The 20,083-nt window shown below is 36.3% G+C and overlaps 2 protein-coding genes across 5 annotated transcripts; one reads left to right on the top strand and one right to left on the bottom strand.

Moving 5' to 3' along the window:
* Positions 1-638: 638 nt before the first annotated feature.
* LOC141668181 (uncharacterized) lies at positions 639-3,936 on the bottom strand. Of its 3 annotated transcripts, none has more exons than XM_074474909.1 (6): positions 3,768-3,936; positions 2,693-3,289; positions 1,878-2,591; positions 1,517-1,608; positions 1,354-1,433; positions 639-1,240 (listed from the first exon to the last, which is right to left on the bottom strand). In XM_074474909.1, the coding sequence occupies exons 2-5, from the start codon at positions 3,284-3,286 to the stop codon at positions 1,397-1,399; spliced, it is 1,437 nt and encodes a 478-aa protein (XP_074331010.1). In that variant the 5' UTR covers positions 3,287-3,289; positions 3,768-3,936; the 3' UTR covers positions 639-1,240; positions 1,354-1,396. The 3 variants fall into 3 exon arrangements, with proteins under 3 accessions (XP_074331010.1, XP_074331013.1, XP_074331011.1); XM_074474912.1 differs by having other exon boundaries at positions 1,354-1,400; XM_074474910.1 differs by lacking the exon at positions 1,354-1,433 and having other exon boundaries at positions 3,768-3,934.
* A 983-nt stretch (positions 3,937-4,919) lies between these two features.
* LOC141664070 (L-type lectin-domain containing receptor kinase IX.1-like) lies at positions 4,920-7,721 on the top strand. 2 transcript variants are annotated; one of them, XM_074469929.1, is made up of 2 exons: positions 4,920-5,723; positions 5,991-7,721. In XM_074469929.1, the coding sequence occupies exons 1-2, from the start codon at positions 5,162-5,164 to the stop codon at positions 7,319-7,321; spliced, it is 1,893 nt and encodes a 630-aa protein (XP_074326030.1). In that variant the 5' UTR covers positions 4,920-5,161; the 3' UTR covers positions 7,322-7,721. The 2 variants fall into 2 exon arrangements, with proteins under 2 accessions (XP_074326030.1, XP_074326029.1); XM_074469928.1 differs by having other exon boundaries at positions 4,920-7,721.
* Positions 7,722-20,083: the final 12,362 nt, after the last annotated feature.

Here is a 20,083-nt window from a genome sequence, read left to right as displayed (position 1 = left end):
ATCACTCGGTTAGATTTTTTAAAATTTATTAACAGAAGTGTTGTGTTTGCCGAGTATTTCTTTGATTATTATGGTTTATGAGCAAATTTGAGTGTCTCTCTCATTTCTATATCTATTTAATTGGTTCTCAAAAAATCTTTATCCTCACGAGTAAAATAAAAACTGGGTGGTCTGCAATTGCAGTAATAATTTGAGTAAAATTCAACAGAGAGATGAAAAAATTATGTACTTTCAATTAATACTCTCGTTGTTTATCTCAATTTCATGTGTCTGGAACAAAAATATACGATTACAAAATTTTAAAATCAACGTTTTCCGTTAAAAAATTTTAAAAAATCCAATGAAGTGATATATAATAGTATTTTAGTGATTTAAATGAGTCGCCGTAAAAACTGGGTAGCTACATGATATATTTTAACGAGTGCGGTGGGCAATTTGATATAAAACCCGAAAACAGGGAGCTATACAGTATGCCAACATTAACGATGTTCAATCACTCGATTTCAAGTTTTTATTAGTCTAATTAGGCGATGCAATCTTTTTGAACATAGTGACTCAGTTGCAAGTGGAGTTCGAGTTCAATTATGATTAAGCCATTTAACCCAAATTCAACCTGCACCTTTTTTTTTGAAAAGTCATTTCATTAAAACAGACCTCCAATTACAGTAAGATTTCAAACCATTACAACTAAAAAAAGGAAAAGAAAACAGCCAGTCCTTGCTGCACCAAGGATTCAGACTCGAAACAGATTACAACAACTACAAGCAACCAACTACTAGAACAAGGACTAAACTAGGAAATAACTAGAACAAGGCAACTTAAACAAAGGAATTAGCCAAGCCACTTTCCAACAAACTCTCTGCACCTTGAGCAAGATTCTAGATCTTATCCTTCACAAGCCCTATGCAAGACTTTAGCTCAAGCTATTACTTGACTTAACATCACATTAAGATTAAACATTACTAGAATAATTGGTTTTAGTCACAAGTCTCAATACATTACTATGCACCATATAAGAACTGGATATGCATTTACTGCACACCACTGATCAACAATTAGAAAACTCAACAAACCAGAATAATTTGAGATTATATCTTAGATCTGTGATGACGGGGATATGAGGTCTAAATTATTCACAACATGTTTGGTTTGCTCAATGCTATGACAAGCATTTATGAATTCATCAATTGAGTTTTTCTCCGCGCTTGAATGCATTTGTACATGTTGGTTCACTCATCCCCTGCAGTATTATGTTAAAAAAAGCACACATTCAGCTTCCAAGGAAAGTTTATCAGAACAAATATTGGTATTTAAATTCTAATTCTTTAATTTTGACAGGAAGAAATTTATTACCTCTTGTCCTTCTGATGCATTTGCTCTTGTCTTGGAAAATAAATTATCTGATTTTAATTCTAATATTACTACACTGGTGTCTGCAAGCACTATCTTATAGTTTGTTCAACCATAAAAAAGAATACATTAAACAAATTAACAAAGCATCTTTCCAAATCTTTACCTTGTTGTTCTTTCTTGCTTTATTTCATCACGCAAGAAAACATCAGTAAGAGCATTTTCCGCAACCAAAGAAGCTGTAAAGAGACGTATCGCCTGCACAGTAGTAATACAGAGTATGTCATTTTTTTAAGGCAAGTCTTATGATTATGTGGCTGAATAATAATAATAATTGAACTTAACCAAAGGGCTCTTGCTCTTGAGGTAGCACCTTCAACCCTTTACAAAAAGTTAAAGGTTGAGGCCTTGACAAAGGCAAAGTAGTTGTGTGTGATCGGTGACATTTATGGTTTGGAACCTCATCATGATAATTTGATCGTAATTATTACTAATTAGAGTGAGAGTGTGCTTGTTTGATGATTTACCTCAATTTCACCCATGACCACTTCTTTCTCCAGAATTTTATCAAAAGGTATCTGCATTGTTTCGATAAGACGTAAGCCTGAGATTGAAGATAGAGGCATTACTGCCAGATTGTCCATTATCATAAAGCTTGATGGTCCTTTAACAAATCCTTTGGCAATTACTGGCTCCTCATTGCAATACTTTGAGTTGGTACTATATTTCTCAGCTTTATAATGGCCAATGAGGTCAGTATATGTAGGGCTTGTAGTGTCTTCAATACTAATAACCTTCTTGAGCTGAGCAAGACCAGGGGCCAATTTTGACTCGAGTAAAGTCTCCTTCATAATTGGAGATTTAAAGAGTTCAACTTCAAGATTGTTAATGCTCTTGTACACATTATCCATGCATCCATTAAAGGAAAAGCAATCATTCTTTTGAAAAAGAAAACCAATTGGGAACGTCAGGAAGCTACATAGTAAATCGACAAAGTAACTATCAGCTTCCGCATATAACACTGTATTATTGACTAAGTTGATAATAAGCTTCAAGGAAATCGTTTCCTCTGTCTTCGTTGAGCTACTGACCCGATTTTGGCTATAATCAACGTTTCCTGGACTATTAATCACTGACCCTATTTTGACACTGCAACTACCAATTTTAAGAGGGATCAAATTTAAGAAGGCTTCAGTAAGTGGTCTCTTTGACGCCAGTGAAAGCTTGAGCAACTCCAGAATCTGCGGAATATAGTAGATACAAGTAAGTTCACACTGAAATTTGGCACTTTTGTCTGACAATTAAATTTAGACACTTCTCTAATACAAACAGAGTTTAGTACCTTATCTTTTCCTACATCTACAGTCCTTTCTTCAAGAGCATTCTTCTCACCTGCTCCGAGCAATTTGAGCAGGGTTAAACCCTTCATTGTAGATATGGGCCTCACATTGAGGTCACTGGTTATCATAAAACGAGAGGTTGATTTAGTAAAACCGCCTAGTAGTGTTGGGCTTGGACTTGGTAATCTTAACTCGTAACTCAAGCGCTTTCCACAAACACAAAGACCATTTTGCCAATAATAACTAACACGGTCGCAAGATGTACACTCATAGTACTCATTACTATCAGTCTCACACCAATTGAGTTTTAGGTTTCTGCAGTAGATTTCAGCTGCGCTTCGGGGATGAAGCAGTACCTCCCTGCAAGTCTTGCTAGATAGTAAATTCTCATCAAAATTCTCAACACTAGCACAAAAATTTCTCATACAACTGAATGATTGATCGCCAATGAGTTTAATGACTGCTCCGACGGGAATTGTCATAAAACTGAAGAGAACGTCAACAAAATCATGATTTGCTTCAGCGAAAACTACTTCATTTCTTACTTTGTGTACCAAGAGTTTCAGACTTAAACTTTGTAATTCCGCAACGTCCATGGTCTGGAAAATCAGAGTCAGAGTCAGAGTCAGAAAGGTAACCCTTATGATGATTAGTGAAAGTGATACATTTGTGGTAAGTTTTAGCCCTTCCCTATGAGTGAGTGACCTTCTAGTTAGTTGTTCCATGTCACATCTAGGGTGACATGACAAACATTTTAAGTATGCTTCTTAACACGTTAAGGTCTTTAGGAGTTCGTAAGCAGAGGTCTTTGGACATGAAGTGAAGGGGAGCATTGACACATGAACTTGATATATAATGAGTCCTTGTCCTAACTTAATATTTATGATGCGGTAATTTGTAACTTAACAATTGATTTATATAATAGGGATCAGGCTTTTATATGCACAACAGAACACAACAGGAAAAGAACAGAAGATGTCCAAATTACACAACCAGAAGACATTAAAACCGGAATGCGCAAGTACTATAAGAAATAAATCTCTACCAGAATGAAGTTAGTTAAAAGAGATAGGTTACCTGAAGAATCGAAGAAAATAAATCTCGATGATGGTTGTCAAAAATCTTTCTGATACAATGGAGATTTAGGATTAGAGTAGTTAAATTTTTCTGTATTGACAAAGCAACTTACAGCAAGATAGACTCTGGCTTTGGGAATACTGAAGTACTTCAGCTACAAGAAAAATGTGCAGGACTTGATCCTTATTACTTTTCAGCCTTTCACCTTTTACTTTATCACTTTTCTTTTTGAAAAAACAAAATATGTCACCCACTCAATAAAGATTTTCCACCACAATCATCTATGGGGTCAAGATCTTAAGACCAATCTTAGAATTATAAACCTTAGTGTTATGCACAGACAATTAATCAATATGCAGATAAAAGATTTTCCAGCAGATTAGTAGAAGACACTGAAAACTGTCATTTGTTTCATCTAAAGCATATCCCCTCTTCAAGTTATCAAGCACAGAACCAATTTGGTTCTCATCAAAATTCATGAAATCAGTTTAACAAAATTCGATAGATTTATATAACTCAGAAGAACATTGTTTTACATTATTTTTAATTTAGTAAGTGCTTTGAACCATTTACGGAAGATTTTCTGAGGAGATCATTTTGTTTCATTTGAATGGAGTGGCCAACAGAGAATCAAGTACATAAGGCATATTTCATTCGAAGTTCTGATGCTTGTACAGACGGAGAAACCTGACTACAAATGAGTCAGTGATGATATTTAATTTGCGAGGACCTATTCATACTCCAAATAAGTGATCATATATGATAAGTTAGCCCCTTAACAAATTACATTCCGTGTTTAAGTAGGTAGACAACTAGATGTTACTTGTGAACCAAACAATTAACATTTTTTGCCGGCCTGTGCACTGAAAGATGTCGTATATACATTACTAATATATTAAACCAATTGCATCTGCAGTTGACCATGTTAAAATATCTGTCACAGGCTAAGAGCTACACGTGTCCGAGATGATGTCTGCAATGACTCTGTTCTATGTTGATCAAGAAACACAAAGGCTGATATAATCCCATACTTTTATGATGTCATGCATTTTCTAAATATAGGTAAGAGTTTGATAATTGGTTACGCTCTGCTGTGAAGCACAATAGATTTGTATACAAAGATAAGACAAAGTATCTGTCCATGGAGCTGGTCAGATTACTTTGAAAAAACGCTCATTGATTGACTTCAATAAATAATGCTAACGTTTACTTGATGGCACTGAAATCCAGCTTATCATATCCATTCTAATAGTTTATGACCATCTGTCCGATAATTTAAGAGAATCGTATAAGTTCAGGTTGTTACTGCTGACATAGAACAAGTCCCAACCTTCTGACAGAGACATGTAGAATAATATTTTGCAACATAATTGACCTTCTTCCTGGATTGTTATATGTTGCTTCTACCACAGACAAAATCTCTAATATCTTGTCTGCAGTTTCCAGATATATCTTTCGAGAAAGATATGAACGATAATATGGCTGCTCACGGTTCTAACTTGCATCTTGTATCATCAATATACACAATCATCCACACCCTCTTGATCTTTCAAACTATCCCTTTTGCAGCTTCTCTATCCTTCACCTTCAACAATTTTAGTCCTAATATTGGTAACATATCATTTGACCGAAATGCAACTTTATCTAGCAACACAATCCAACTCACTGCAGACCTTGCATCCATGGGTAGAGCCACATATTCTCAGCCTATGAATCTTTGGGATGATACATCAAGAAATCTCACAGACTTCACAACTCACTTTTCCTTTATGATAAACTCACAAAACCGGACAAAATACGGTGATGGGATTGCGTTTTTTCTGGCTCCAGTTGGCTCCAAGATTCCAAGAACCGCAACAAAAGGTGGCAGCCTTGGCCTCACAACTGATGAGCAGCAATTGAATTCGACAGACAATCCGTTTGTTGCTGTTGAATTTGATGTTTATACGAATCCACGTTGGGATCCTGTTGGTGAGCATGTAGGAATTGATCTCAACTCTATGAAATCTGTTACTAATGTAAGCTGGTTGGGTGGAAAATCTAGTGTATTGGAGGGGTTGAAAAATGATGCTTGGATAACTTATCGATCTAGTTCTAAAAATCTTAGTGTTATCTTTACTGCTTTGAGTAATAACAGGACTATTAATCAGAGTGTTTCGTACATAGTTGATTTAAGAAAATACTTGCCGCAAAATGTTACTTTTGGCTTTTCTGCTTCAACAGGAAACCAATCAGCTATATGTAGTATTTACTCGTGGGGCTTCAATACAAGTCTAGAGCTACACGAAAGTTATCTGTTCGATCAAGCACAAAGCTCCTCTAATGATAAGGGAAAGCTAATTGGAATTGTAGTGGGGGGAGCTATAGTACTCAGTGTTGGTGTTTTGGCCTTGGCTTATTATAAAAAGAGAAAGAATAGAGATGAGGATGAAGATGAAATTACTTTTGATGATACGATGGATGGTGAATTTGAAAGAGGTACCGGACCAAAGAAGTTCTCGTATAATGCATTGGCTCGTGCAACAAAGAACTTTGCAGAGGAGCAGAAGCTTGGAGAAGGAGGCTTTGGTGTGGTCTATAGAGGCTTTTTGAGAGTGTTGAATTCTGATGTTGCCGTTAAGAGGGTATCAAGAACTTCTAAGCAAGGGTTAAAGGAGTATGCATCAGAAGTGAGGATCATTACTCGATTGAGACATCGAAATTTGGTCCAGCTCCTTGGATGGTGTCATGAAAAAAGTGATCTTCTACTTGTTTACGAGTATATGCCAAATGGTAGCTTGGATTCTCATCTTTTCAAAGGTAAAAGCTTGTTGACTTGGCCAATAAGACAGAAAATTGCTCAAGGATTGGCATCAGCTCTGTTATATCTACACGAAGAATGGGAACAGTGTGTTGTTCATAGGGATATCAAACCAAGCAATGTTATGTTAGATTCAAATTTCATAACAAAGCTGGGGGATTTTGGATTAGCAAGATTAGTTGATCACGAGAAAGGAGGCCAAACAACTGCTTTGGCTGGAACCATGGGCTACATGGCTCCTGAATGTATCACTACAGGTAAAGCCAGTAAAGAATCGGATGTTTACAGCTTTGGAATTGTTGCATTAGAAATAGCATGTGGGAGAAAAGTGATTGAGCCAAATTTTGATGATAGTCAAATGAGGCTGCTTCAATCGGTCTGGAGCTTATATGGAACAGGAGAACTTCTGCAAGCAGCTGATCCAAAACTCTGTGGAGATTATGATGAGCAAGAAATGCAGCGGTTGATGATTGTTGGCCTTTGGTGTGCACATCCAGATAAAAATCTTCGACCTTCAATTAGACAAGCGATTCATGTCCTTAATCTTGAGGCTCCATTGCCTATTCTTCCACCTACAATGCCTGTTGCAACTTACTATGCTCCATTGAACATGACATTAGCTCCTCTGGCTATAGCATACGGTCAAAATGTTTGGAAACATAGACCTGGAGAATCTTCTGGTAATTACAATACTCAATCCTCAAGTTATGCTTCCATTGATTCCACAGCTCCTTCAGTTTTGTTTCCTAGATAAATCACGCCCTGTTCATAAATTTTCAGTTCCTTTTTATTTGATATTATTTGTAAGTTAGGACCACTTCAGTCATATTTATTGTTTCGTTGTAATGCTTTATTACTAATTCTTTCACCCTCTTCGACAATGTTTACCTACAATCAAGTTGTCTTTTCGTAATCCAAAGAGTAATAAACAGAGCATAGGTGCTGCTGCCGTGATACTGAAACTAATTTTGAAGGCAAAATCTACTTGAATTTAAAATTACAGGCCGTGAGCACTTGGGATTAGCCAGAACTGCATCAAAAAAATTTCGCTTCTTTCACAGTTTCAAATTCTTATCAATGTTATACCAATATTTGCTTGATGTAGTTCTTTGTATCCATCATGCTTTAGCTCTTTTATGTAGCTAATAGGAATAGATGATATATTACTGTGAAAATGATGTAAATGTTAATGTATCAGAATGTTTACATCAGTGAGGTTATTATATACATAACAATTTTACATGAAATACTTCAAGTTACAAGAGATAAGCGTAATATATAATTTGTTGTGGTTAATTCTTGAGCCTCATTAGTTTGTTGCTTCTTCTGTGTTGACTTGGTCTGGTCGGTACTATCATTAGGCCCCCTCAAGTTGGGCGTGGTTTCAATAATCCCCAACCTGGTAATATGAGAGAAAAAGCAGCTCAAGAAAGAGTTTTGGTAAGTGTATCAGCAAGATACACTAGAAGTGTATAAGATAAAGTGTATCAGCCCAACATTGTAGACTAGAAGTGTGCAAGATAAAGAGTGATGCATTTGACAGTGACATGAAGAACACTTTAGAGAGCAGTAGTGTATAGTTCAGTGGCCACTGATTTTTTACTGCGATGCACAATACCAAGCACAATTCTAGGTTTAATAAGAGGACTAATGTTGCATAGTAACGATCAACGGAGTCATCGGGTGTATGCTTTATTCTTAGTAAAGCATCAAATTCATCTTGCATGACCTTACACCACTGAGATAACTGATATATATGCTCGTACATGTGTGTTGGGGGGGATGTGTTTGTTAATATGCCCTAACAACTTTATTTTACATATGAAAAAGGGGTAAAAATACTGTTAAAATTTAAAAAAATTAGTACCGCAGCCGGGAATTGAACCCGGAAATTTTCAATTAGTTGTTGTTTGAATTAGCCAGAGCTACGCGGTTTTAGGATGTTTAAATTGAAATAAAAACTTAATTAAAGACAAATGGTTAATTCATACTGAAACCTAACAAATTTTTAGTTTGAGCTGTTATTCTTTAGATGAATTTAGATTAAAGTAATTTTACCGGATTAATAATGCTTCAATCCTATGTAACAAATTCTTACTAATGAATTGTGCTTAAAGCTTATGTAACAACCGTAAATTACCGTGATTGTGTGAACAAGCGAGATAATTTCAAAACCGCTCATTTTCCGAGTCAGCAATTCGCGATGAAAATGAAGTATTATATTAATTATTTTTTTAACTTACTAGGAATTTAGGGAACTAATCATTTTAATATCATATAAATAAATAGTATGAATAATCTTAATTCATATTTTGTAAATTGATCCTTAAATGACTAAAAAATTCTAAAATAAAATAATATCTTATTCCCATGTCTTAGAAATAAGAAAAAGTAGAATTTCAGTTCATAATTCTTTCTGATATTATTCCAGCGTAAAGTTATAAATTTTTTGCTTAATGTTTTAACCAAAACCAAAAAAACATACTAGTAATTTTTTTGCTTAACGTACTAATTTTTTGCTCGCACTATTTGCAGTCGTACCATTTTTTAGGATAATCGTAAAATATGGGTCATTAGAAAATTAAAATTATATGAATGTCATATCTATGCCTTGGGGAATTAAATTTTTAAATAACGACAAAAATAATAAGTACATCCAAAATTATATAAAACTGCAACCGTATTTTATATTTTATTTCTTTTGTTTCTTTCTGATGTGCCTACAATATTATTATATTATTAGACTGTAATTTTAGGAGATACTCTCTTTACTTTAATTTGTCAGCCTCTTCAAATGAGGTTCCTGTCTTATATTTATACTAAGTTCTAAATGGGTTTTTTCTTACAAAATGGGCCTTCTTGGGCTATGCATTATGTTTCACAATTATCCTAACTATATTTCATTTGGGTCGTCTTGTCATGGTCCAACATTTGTCCCCCTCCCAGTTCAAGCAACCATCTTTAGATTTGCGCTTTTATTTCGGGACCTGAGAGTTAGTAGAATGAGTAAAGCGTGGAAAAAAGAATAAAATAATGAGAGGATTAAATGTTAGTAAAATAAAAATAAAAATAAAAATAAAAAATAAAAAATAAAAATAAAAAAGATAAGAGTATTGGGATGGGAGTGAATGTGTTGTGCATATTGTTGTATTTTAACTTTACTTCTTTTTTTTTAAACGTATAAGTATTTTGGTTTTTATTTTCTGGGGACTATTGATTAGACATTGGAGCTTTGGGACTGTTCGGCTTCTGTTTCAGTTAACAAAAGGGGAGCGGCTGGCCGGATTACTTCCTATTTCATCTCAAATTCTCGGCTTCTGCAGTAACCGCCTGTAAGTCATCTTCCACCTTTTATATTACCTTTTGCTTCTCTTGATTTAGTTTGTTCAATTACAATCATTTAATGGATCAATCTAGTTCGTCATCTATCTGTACTGTCTCTGGTCGAGATCCTGGTAAACGGCCCCTCAAGGAGGGTGATCAGGAGTCTTCTTGGAATTTGAATAATTTGGAAATTCCCGATTTAGAGCAATGTGGATCTTTTGATTTTATGAACGAAGATGAACTGTTGAGGGGCATTCCTACAGGACCTCTTCTTTCGCCCGCTTTGAGCCCTCGAACGTTAGAAAGGAGGCGTCGAGTTGTTGAGGATGGTCTTCGTGCGGGTATGGAGGAGTTTGGGGATAAGTCGAGTTTGAATTATTTAAGTTATTATATTGCTAAGGATCCTCTAGTAAGTAAGTTGAAATCATACGTGGATTTATCGAGTGGTTATCCACTACGCCATAGATGGGCAAATAAGACACTTTTCTAATGTAATGCCTGTTTTGCGTTACATTAGACAGATTTTTTTGACCTATTGTAACACTAACGAAATAGCGTTACTTTACATGTAAAGTTACTGTTACGTTAGAGGACTTGTGTTGCAGTAGAAAGCTAATGTTACAATAGTGCTGACATGACGTAACGCTTTGCTTTATCATTATAATAATATTTAATTAATTTATTATTTTTTTGGGCCCCACAGTGTACACGTCAGCAAAAGTGGGTCCCACATGTGGGCCCCACTAAAACTTGTTCCAGAAAGTGGGTCCCACACTAACAGGTGGACCCCCCATGTGGGCCCACACTGCCACGTCAGCAAAGCGTTACGTTAACTTTTCTGTTACAACGCTACTGTTACATTTGCTCAACCCTGCCACGTGTGCACCGCCACGTCATTAAATAATTAATTATTTAATTATTTAATAAATAATTAATTAAATAATTAAATAAATAATAATTAAATAAATAAATAATGGAGAAGTGGGCCCCACATGTGGGATCCCCTTATGGGCCCCACATGTGGGCCCCATATTAAACAACTATTTAATTATTTAATAAATAATTATTTAAATAATTAAATAAATAATAATTAAATAAATAAATAATAAAGAAGTGGGCTCCACTTGTGGGCCCCACATTTAGGCCCCACATTATCCAATTATTTAATTATTTAATAAATAATTATTTAAATAATTAAGTAAATAATAATTAAATAAATAAATAATGGAGAAGTGGGCCCCACATGTGGGCTCCCCTTGTGGGCCCCACATGTGGGCTCCCCTTGTGGGCCCCGCATGTGGGCTCCACTTGTGGGCCCCACATGTGGGCCCCATATTAAACAATTATATAATTATTTAATAAATAATTATTTAAATAATTAAATAAATAATAATTAAATAAATAAATAATAAAGAAGTGGGCTCCACTTGTGGGCCACACATGTAGGCCCCACATTATCCAATTATTTAATTATTTTATAAATAATTATTTAAATAATTAAATAAATAAATAATGGAAAAGTAAGCCCACATGTGGGCTCCACTTGTGGGCCCCACATTATCCATTTATTTAATTATTTAATAAATAAATAAATAAATAAATAAATAAATAAATAATCAAAAAATATAATGCCCGGATGGTGGTCGGATCGTAATAGGGTTCATATGTCAGGATATGATTCATTTAACGGTTCGACCCATATATCCGTTGTTCGATTTTTTTAATCGGTTTTCTCGACGATCCAACCGTACGGATGTTATTAAACTGCCTTCCTAACATTGGGAAAAAATAATCAAAAAATATAATGCCCGGATCGTGGTCGGATCGTAATAGGGTTCATATGTCAGGATATGATTCATTTAACGGTTCGACCCACATATCCGTCGTTCGATTTTTTTAATCGGTTTTCTCGACGATCCAACCGTACGGATGTTATTAAACTGCCTTCCTAACATTGGGAAAAACTAATCAAAAAATATAATGCCCGGATCATGGTCGGATCGTAATAGGGTTCATATGTCAGGATATGATTCATTTAACGGTTCGACCCACATATCCGTCGTTCGATATTTTCAATCGGTTTTCTCGACGATCCAACCGTACGGATGTTATTAAACTGCCTTCCTAATATTGGGAAAAAATAATCAAAAAATATAATGCCCGGATCATGGTCGGATCGTAATAGGGTTCATATGTCAGGATAGGATTCATTTAACGGTTCGACCCACATATCTGTCGTTCGATTTTTTTAATCGGTTTTCTCGACGATCCAACCGTACGGATGTTATTAAACCGCCTTCCTAACATTGGGAAAAAATAATCAAAAAATATAATGCCCGGATCATGGTCGGATCGTAATAGGGTTCATATGTCAGGATAAGATTCATTTAACGGTTCGACCCACATATCCGTCGTTCGATTTTTTTAATCGGTTTTCTCGACGATCCAACCGTACGGATGTTATTAAACCGCCTTCCTAACATTGGGAAAAAATAATCAAAAAATATAATGCCCGGATCATGGTCGGATCGTAATAGGGTTCATATGTAAGGATATGATTCATTTAACGGTTCGACCCACATATCCGTCGTTCGATTTTTTTAATCGGTTTTCTCGACGATCCAACCGTACGGATATTATTAAACCGCCTTCCTAACATTGGGAAAAAATAATCAAAAAATATAATACCCAGATCATGGTCGGATCGGGACATTAAAATATCGTTTTTTCTAAAATTTACGAAAAAATGAAAAAAATGAAAAAATAAAATAAAATGAAAATCATACAAAAGGTGCAGTGAAAATATGGGCGGCGAAATTTCCCCCCAAAAACATCACTCTCTCTCTCAGACTCTCTCTCAGAAACATCACTCTCTCTCGACCTCGCTCACTCACCTCAGCCTCCCACCTCGCTCACTCACTCACCTCTCACCAACACTCCCTAACTCTCACCCATCTCACTCTCCCTAACTCTCACCCATCTCACTCTCCCTAACTCTCACCTCACCTCAGCCGCACTCTCACCTCAGCCTCACCTCAGCCGCTCTCATTTCGGTGGATTCAACAGCAATTAGGTGGTTCTCAGCAACATTTCGGTGGTTCGGGTTCTCTACAACGGAGTTAGGGCGTGCAATTAGGATTTCGGAATTTTAGGGTTTCGGTTGGAGCTAGCAATTAGGGTTCAGAGCTGCTTTGTGGTTTCGATTTTGGACCAAGGTAACCTCTAATTGAACTTTATTTTTGATTTTATGTATTTATCCCTGCTTATTTAATATGTTTAATATGTGTCTGTGTTTAATATGTGTAATATGTGTAATACGTTTAGAGTTTGTGTTTAATATGAATGTAATATGTGTTTGTGGTCATCTCCCCCCTCTCTCTGTCTCTCTCTCTGTCTCTCTCTCTCTCTCTCTCTCTCTCTCTCTTTGAGTTTTATTGTTTTAGATTCTTGTAATTATGGTTATTGCATTTCTTGATGTGATTACGTGCCGAGATGAATTGATGAAATTATGTTGCTTATTCGCTGTTTTTTGTTATTTAATGTCCAAATGCAAGGCTTAACTCTGTTTGCCATTTGGTTACTGTGTCTTGTTTTTATCGTCTCTTAGCAGTACTGGGCCTTCCTTAGTTCCTTGTACAATTAAATAAATATATATTATTCGAATACTTAAGACATTAATCTAATCTCAAACTGATTTTATGTGCTATACAAGTCTTTGACTATTGATCTTTTACATTCTAACATTTATTCCCTGTGTGCTATTCAAAAGTTACAGTTGTAATTTGAAGTAAAAAATTTAATAAAAATCAAAGCATGGATAAAAATGGGGAATGAGATGTAGGAAATTATTAGTTTATCTAGTATCACTGCAGTATAGTGCACAGAGAGGATTACACGGGCTTTTTTAGGTAGACTTATAATCTTTTAACTTCGCAGGCTATATTATACAGTGTACTTATGGAAGATGATTATAGTAGCTGGATAGGATTTCCAAAATCTAGTAAAGAATATGTACGAGGGATAAAGGCATTTATGGAAAATTCATTTCCAATTCATGCTAAAGGAGAAGAAATGAAGTGCCCCTGCAAAGTATGTGTCAACCGTTATTGGCACACTCAAACAGTTATCTATGATCATCTCATATGTAGTGGCCCTTCTCCACTACATATGAAATGGATTTGCGAGGTATCATATACCAAAGTAGACGGTAGTACTGACTTCATGGATTCGGGGACGGGGATGGATTTCGAAGATAATTTAGGTGAAATGTTCAATTGTACGGGTAAAAAGTTTCGAGATTTAGAAAATGACTATGAAAGTCTAACAAATGCAGAGGCTAGAAAGTTTTATGGCCATGTTAGGGAGGGTAAACAACCAATATACCCCGGATCCACTAAATTCTCTCGGTTAAGTTTCCTGATCAAACTTTATCATTTAAAGTGTGCTCATGGAATTTCCGAGTCTGCCTTTGGGGAATTGCTGGAGTTAATAAGAGACGCCTTTCCTGATGCCCAAATACCTTTGTCTTTGAATGCTGCAAAAAATATGATCAAGGATTTAGGCTTACATTATGAAAAAATACATGCATGCTGAAATAATTGCATGTTGTACTAGGGAGAAAATAAAGACAAAGAAAAATGCGACAATTGTGGTGTTTCTAGGTGGGTGTTACCGGAAAAAAAAAAGGCAATGATGCTAGTGATCCGGGGCAGGTTATACATAAAGTGCCAGCTAATGTGATGAGGTACTTCCCTCTAAAGCCGAGATTGCAGAGGCTATACATGTGCAAGGAATATTCGAAACTAATGAAATGGCACGATATGGGACGTCAACAGGATGGAAAAGTAAGACATCCGGCTGATACAGAGGCTTGGAAGACGATATATGCTGACTATCCTGATTTTTCATTAGAAAATCGGAATGTTAGTTTAGGAGTAGCCTCAGATGGATTCAACCCCTATCGTTCAATGAACCTAAGTCACAGTACCTGGCCAATTATATTGGTCAATTACAACCTCCCACCTTGGCTATGCATGAAACAAGAAAATCTAATTCTTTCGACACTAATATCTGGTCCAGATTCACCAAAGAATAGTATTGATGTGTTCATGCAACCTTTAATTGCCGAGTTAAAAGAATTATCGGAGGTCGGCGTTAATACTTATGATGCCTTGGCTGATGAAGATTTTAATTTACGTGCTAGAGTGCTATGGACTATTAGCGATTTCCCGGGATATGCTATGTTGTCCGGCTGGAGCACAAAAGGCAAACTAGGGTGTCCTGTCTGCCATTATGAAACTTCATCACTTTATTTGAAGCATAGCAAGAAAATGTGCTATATGAACCACCGAAAGTTTCTTCCTTCTGCACACAAGTGGAGAATGGATACTAAAAGGTTTAATGGCGCAATTGAAATGGGGCAGTGTCCTTCAGTTTTAACGGGAACTGACATTGAGGAGTTGTTGTCTGGGTATGTAAACCAATTCGGCCTGCAGAACAAAAAGGCAAAGAGTAAAACTGAGGGCCCTTTTAAAAAGAAGTCAAATTTTTTTGATTTACCTTATTGGAAGCATAATCCACTTCGACATAACCTTGACGCCATGCACATAGAAAAAAATGTTTGCGATAACATATTGGGCACTTTACTCAATATAAGTGGCAAGACAAAAGATCATGTTGCCGCTCGTAAAGATTTACAAGAAATGGGAATTAGAAAACCCCTCCATCCTGTTCTATCAGAAGATGGAGCACACCATGAAATACGAGCAGCAATCTTTGACTTGTCGAACAAAGAGAAGGAGATCTTTTGTTCAGTGTTGGAAAATACTAAACTGCCGTACGGTTGTGCCTCCAACATAGGGCGATATATGCACACAAAGGAGAGGAAAGTAGTGGGGTATAAGAGCCATGATGCTCATTTCATACTGCACTACTTGTTGCAGTTTGCCATCAAAAAAACTACAAAGGCTGAGGTTGCTGTACCTTTGATGAAATTGAGTGCCTGCCTTAGAGCTCTATGGAGCAAGGTTATCGATTTGGAGGAGCTTGAGAAGTTGGAAACTGAAATCGTCGAGGTACTTTGCCAATTTGAGATGATTTTTCCATCAGCTTTCTTCGACATAATGGTGCACTTGCTTGTTCATCTAACTAGAGAAGTTAGACTTGGGGGACCTCAGCACCTTCGAAACATGTTCCCAATAGAGCGTTATCTTGCAAAATTGAAATCATACGTTCGTAATAGAAGTAAGCCGGAAGGTTCTATTGCAGAAGGTTACATAGCTGAAGAATGTGTAACATTTTGTTCAAGATTTTTGGCTGCTGATGAAATAACAAAAAACAACATGTGCTCAATAGTTTTCGAAAGAGGGCCAACACAAGCTGAATATCATATCGGAACGAGAAGGAATAAAGATGGAACTATTATTCATTTGGAAGATGTTGATTGGAAGGCAAGTCATCGCTATGTTTTATTCAATACTGGTAACAAAGAAGTAGAGAGGCTCCTCGAGTAAGTTTAATAAGCTCTAACGTAAATAATTTTAATTCATAATTCAAGAACTTTTTCTTTTCTGCACTGTTTTAACTTAGTATAATTTTAGGGAACATCAAGCCTTGGTGGACAGCCACGAAAATATGAACAGATACAAGAGGGCACGAAGACACACGACAGAATTCTGGGACTGGTTACGAGAAGAGGTTGGGAAAATGGTGGAGGTTTCATCTGACTTGGGGGTGTTTGCGTTGGGGCCTAATCGAACAGCTCGAAGGTTTACTGGTTATGTTGTTAATGGCTATCGATTCCACACAAGTGATAGAGATTCTCGATGCACAACACAAAACAGTGGTGTATATTTGACTGCACAAACAACTAGTTTCTCTAGTTCTAGAGACGAGAACCCTATAGTTGGGGATGTCAGCTACTACGGATCGATAGAAGATATCATAGAACTTGATTACTGGGGATTATTTACAGTTGTCCTATTTAAGTGTCGTTGGTACCAACAACAAAAAGATCCACACGGTCACATTCGAGTAAATTTCAATAGGTTATGCCATAAATCTGATCCTCATGTCTTGGCCAAACAAGTGCAACAAGTTTTTTATGTGGAAGACCCAATCGAAAAGAATGTACATTACGTAATTAAGAAACTACCGAGGGAGTGGTGTGATAATGGAAACGTGGATGCACATGAAGATGTCAACGATACTGATCTCCGTGAGACTGAATTTGTTTGTGGACTTCAAACTCATGTTGATGAAATGAGTTGGTGCAGAGATGATATCCCTACAACAAGAGTTCCCATTCCCGATAAATGAAGCAACCAAACTGCTAAACATTTATAAGTTTAAAATTAATCACAGCAGTGAACTTTATTTTGTATTTTCTCTGTGTTTGGACTATTTAGATGTAATTGAATATCTTAATTTATTTCTTCCATGAATTCTTCAATGAAATCCATCTTTGTAGTTTAAATTTTTTGTCGTCGTTGTCTGATTTGTAGTTTATATTTATTGTCTTGGTAAGTTCAGCATGCCCTTGTTATATTTCGTAGTGTTGGGATTAAATCTCCTTACTGTAATTTAGTTGATTCAGTAGATGCATATGATAACTATTTTTTCTTATTTTTATAATTTTGTATGTTAGCTGCAAATATCCTACACGTGTAATAAAAACAAATATAGTATATGAAGTAGATGCTTAATAACTTTTTGTGATCGAAATTGTGTTTGTTGCATTTGTGTCGAGTGCCAATTCATGAATATTTTGTTGTTTATTATTTGATCTAATATGTGTTTACCAATTAGTTCGAGATATGTGTTTATGGCATACTAGGATTTGGAAAAGATACATTTGAAATATTTTTGTTTAATGGTCAGCCATTGACATCTCTTTGAACTCTGTGCAGGATGGCAGAAAAACACGTTAATATTGGATTGTACCACGGTGGGGAGTTTCAGAGGACAAGTTACTCTGGTGGAGATTGCTTGACTATTTATAATGTAGATGCTGATATGTGGGCTTATAATGATCTGATGGAGGAGGTGAAGGATCTCCTCAAACTCAATGAAATCGGAGGAGTCTATGCAAAAGAAGGAAAACATGGTGGTTGGAAGCTGCTGAGGACTGACCTGGACATCATTCAAGAGATAGAAAAGTGCAACGATGGCGAAGAGGTCAAGCTTTATGTAGACACAGTTGTTGACCCTGCAATTGAGCCGTTGTGTGATATGCAGCCACACGTGATTGTCAGGCCGATGAAAAGCCTGTTTGAAGGTATGCCTATTGCTGATAAATAATTAGGTCCCCATTACGTACACATCTCTATCTATTTCTGTATCTCTTTATATATGCATAATGGGACTTGGATGTCCATATTAGTTGAAGATAATTCTTTGACTTGGATTTTTTTCTTGCATAAATACGGTTTCACCGAAGAAAATACAAAAGCGGAAATATATTACCACACATGAACTCCAGCAGAAGCAGAACCCAAGGAAGATTGTTAAGAAGACACCTGAGCCCAGTCGGAGGTATGCGTTACGATCATCGCCAGCTCTGTTGCTTACTCAGCAAGATACAACTGCTGGGCAAGGAAACGATAAAGGGTCTGCTAGAAGGAAACTGCGGTTACAAGATGATATTATTCTGGATAAAGAGGTATTTTTTTAATTTTCATTCTTAAAAACATAAGTTATAATGATTATTGTTGTGTTATGTCAATTTAATCACTGACCTTGTCTTCATAAATTATTGTAGTTGCCCCCACCACCACTGACCGAAATCAAAAGAAAAAGACCCCGTACTTTACAAAATAATGAGAAAATGAAAGATCAGCTACAAGGTGATGCACGCCAAGTAAGATGTCCCCTTGAACTTGCTATACCTGACATCGAGGTATCCTTGTCAATGTTCCTCTTTTTTTTCTTCTAACCTGGACTGTAACACTTGTAATATTCATTTAAACACTCCTTCCAAATTTTTAGAAAGAAAGTACAATGCATAGTTGAGCTACACTAATAGTAGTGCTGATTTATAATTATTGCAGGTGCCCCCCCCCACCGCTACCAGCATGTGAGCAAGAAAAACTTAATCGAATGAAGGAAAATGATAGAAGGTTGGAAGAACTTGGGATCAAAAAATTAGTGATTGATTTGAGAGCTCGATCAGCAACAGTTATTGAGAAATCCAAAGAAAAAGACAAAGCCTCTCCGGATGATGATGATTATAATCCGGAAAGTGAGGACGAACATGATAGTGATGATTCATCTGAGGTATGGATTTCTTTTACAGTCTTCATTACTTTGGCCTTCCTTCCTTGTTTCTCAAGAGTGTAAATTGTGTTTTTTATTAGTTTAAGACCTGATATTTTGTTTATCACTATATCAAGTTTCCTATATATTTTGTTTTTATTTTATACTCTTTATTGCTTTGGCCTCACATTATATTTGCAATCCTAATAATTGTAGAGAACGAAGAATGGGAAGAAAAAGAACCATGTCCCCCTTGGACCAAGAACTCGTTCGCGAGCTAATGTCACCGCTGCAACAGAGAATGAACCATCGCAAGCTGGTAAAACATCTGACAAGGAAATGACCGGTAAATCTAAGCTCCTGAAACCAACATGTAGTAAAATCTTAAAATCCGCGAGCAATTCAGAATCACGTGGGTCTGTATCTGCTTATTTAGCAATGCGGGAACGTCAAAAGCAGGGCATTCTTCCGCCAACAACCGAGAATGTGCACGCTTCTAATTCGGAAAATGTTGTTGAGGAAGAAACTGAAGCAGGTACTTTTACTTTCTAAATATAACTACGCATGAATTATGCACACTAATTATTTATTGATGGAGAGGCAGTAAGAATTTAATTAATTATTAAATTCGCAGTCACCTTTTTTTGTGTGTGCATGTACTATGAAGTACCAAAGCCCAAAAAATGGAGAGGAAGGACAAAACTGCTAACTGTTCATGCAAGGACATGTGATGAAAGACCGGTGATTTTTTTGAACAAACAAAATGTACCTGTTTCAAGAGACGGAAAAGTTACGAGAGAGCTGAGTAATTTTCTCGGAACAGTTGTAAAGGACAATGTCTCTCTTACTTATGTCAACTGGCGCCTGGTTCCTGAATAATTGAAGAAGAAAATGTGGGACTATACTCGGGTAAATTCTATTACCTAAACCTCAGTTTCAT

The sequence above is a fragment of the Apium graveolens genome, chromosome 6, assembly GCF_009905375.1.
Source record: "Apium graveolens cultivar Ventura chromosome 6, ASM990537v1, whole genome shotgun sequence".
Lineage (NCBI taxonomy): Eukaryota > Viridiplantae > Streptophyta > Magnoliopsida > Apiales > Apiaceae > Apium > Apium graveolens.
Note: the sequence above shows the minus strand (reverse complement) of the source record. Positions and strands in the feature narration are given on the sequence as shown.